This window comes from Myotis brandtii, unplaced genomic scaffold (assembly GCF_000412655.1).
Source record: "Myotis brandtii unplaced genomic scaffold, ASM41265v1 scaffold373, whole genome shotgun sequence".
In the NCBI taxonomy this organism is placed as follows: Eukaryota; Metazoa; Chordata; class Mammalia; order Chiroptera; family Vespertilionidae; genus Myotis; species Myotis brandtii.
The window spans coordinates 657,180-659,416 of NW_005364339.1; the positions used below are offsets into that span (position 1 = coordinate 657,180).

The 2,237-nt window shown below is 45.8% G+C and overlaps 1 protein-coding gene across 1 annotated transcript in view; it reads left to right on the top strand.

Moving 5' to 3' along the window:
- The window catches only part of LOC106727122, a 21,293-nt gene that overhangs the window by 11,204 nt on the left and 7,852 nt on the right, over positions 1 to 2,237 (top strand). The window contains exon 3 of the mRNA XM_014544606.1: positions 109 to 522. Coding sequence (XP_014400092.1) covers positions 109 to 522 — 414 coding nt within the window. The remainder of the gene's footprint in view (positions 1 to 108; positions 523 to 2,237) is intronic.

Here is a 2,237-nt window from a genome sequence, read left to right on the forward strand (position 1 = left end):
AGGGGGCTGTAGGGGAAGGGGGGTGGAGTGGAGGGGAAGGGGGGAAGGGCAGGGTGTCCTCCCGAGGAGTGTCCGCCAACTCCAGGCCTCCTCCCATCCACGCTCTAGGTTGTTTTTGTTGGAAACGCCCTCCTCTTCCTCTTGCTTTCCCCGCCCCTCCTCACTCCTTCCTCTGGAGAAAGTGAGACCCCCGGGCCTGACTGTGCTGGTGCGAAGCGGTTAGCGGTGAGTAGCACAGGGCGGACGGCCCCTCGAGGAAGAGTCTGGGGCGGGGGTTCGGAGAGGAAGGCTGCCTGCTGGAGAGCCCCTGGGGCCCGGGAGGAACGCGCTCCGGAGAGTTGGCTTCGCGCCCGGCCGCCTTGTCCCCGTTGGGCGGCTCCTGCGGGAGTGCAGGCCGCCCTGCGACAGGCTCCGCCTGCACTCGGGGGCATCCCCTCTGCGCAGCCCTCTATGAAGTCTGACCAGGTTTCCAAAAGAGTTATGATCACTTCTTTACACCCGGGGGCAGAGGGTCTTGTTATCTGAGAGACCCCTGCCTCAGGTTAGCAATGCGAGCAAATGGGGGAGATGTGATTCATTCTGGCTGTATGTGCTTTGTTTCCATAAAGTAAAACATATATTTCAAGACTTAGATTTTCCTTTCATTTACTTTCTGGTTTTGTTTATCTTAGGATGTACGATTTAATTGAATTTTTAATTTACATTGTACATTTGAAATGTAGCCACTAAAGCTATAATGCAGTAAGGTTGATTTCCCACCTACTTAAAAGGGTATGGATTCAGTACTTTAAGTTGGGTGTTGCAATATTTGGAATAAACATATAATCTCCATCTATGTATCTCCGATGGTTATCTCGAAACAGTAAAATCATTTCCACTAAATTTGGGAAAGCCAGATCTGCTCCTCACACTCTGAATTTTATAGGCCAGTGGCATTAAGCAGAAGAGCATATTGACATTCTGGTTAGCAAAAAAGACAGAATTAATATTTTTTACACCTAATGTGGTTGTATACTTTGAATGCCTACAGGAAGCAACTGAAAATCTCCTAGAAAAAAAATCAAACAATTTACTAACCAGTATGGAATTACAGTTCTCACTAGGTGTGATGTTTATAAATTAGAAAATACAATAGGACAAATAAACCATTCAGTTTGGCATGAACTAACACAAAATTGAAAAACCTATTTAAAGATATAAAATTCTAGGGACATAAGAAAATACATCTATCTATACTAATAAAAGGATAATATACTAATTAGACTGGGAGACCTTCCAGGAGATCTTCCAGACATCTTTCTGGACAAAGCCATGGTGGCGGGGCCTAGGCAGAGTCGGTTAGGGGCGATCTGGCTGGCAGGGGAGGGCAGTTGGAGGCAATCAGGCTGGCAGGGGAGGGCAGCTGGGGGCAAGCAGGCTGGCAGGGGGGTGCAGTTGGGGGCGAGCAGGCTGGCACTTGGACATCCCCCGAGGGGTCCCAGATTGGAGAGGGTGCAGGCCAGACTGAGGGACAAACCCCTCCTCCCCCCGTGCATGAATTTCATTCACCCAGCCACTAGTTAAGTATATAAGAGTGTATAGGTACAAATGCTATCTTTAAAGTAAAGATAGCATTTCTCTAAAGATGTATAAATTAAATTCCAAACTGAATTTTTTATTTGTTTTAAAACAACTATTTAGCTCATGTGGAAAGATTTCAATTAAAAGAAAATATACATATATGTGGAGACTTTAATACATAATAAAAAGTATTGTAAAGCTAGCTATAATGATTAAAAAGTAATAAAAGAGGGAGCAGATTTACTGATAAATCAATGAAACTGAAGAGACAGATTTAAGAATAAAAGTAAAGCTGATATTTGATAACCATATATTTTATTTTTTTAATATATTTTTTATTGTTGATAGTATTACAGATATCTTCCATTCCCTCCCATCTTCCCCCCCCCTCCAAGCCCATACCCACCTGCCCAGGTCTTCACTATTGCCTGTATTCATGGGCTATGCATCTACCAGTCCTATCTAATAATAGACAAACATGGTAATTGACCTTACCTTCGCTACACCTCCCATCGGCTAATCAACATGATATGCAAATTAACCGCCAACAAAGATGGCGGCTAATTTGCATACTGCAGGTAGGGAAGGCCAGCATGAGCCACCATCCGGGCCCCCGTGTGCTGCCTAAGCCCCGCCCCCAGCCAGGACCCCCGTGTGCGGCCCTGGGCGGCTTGGGG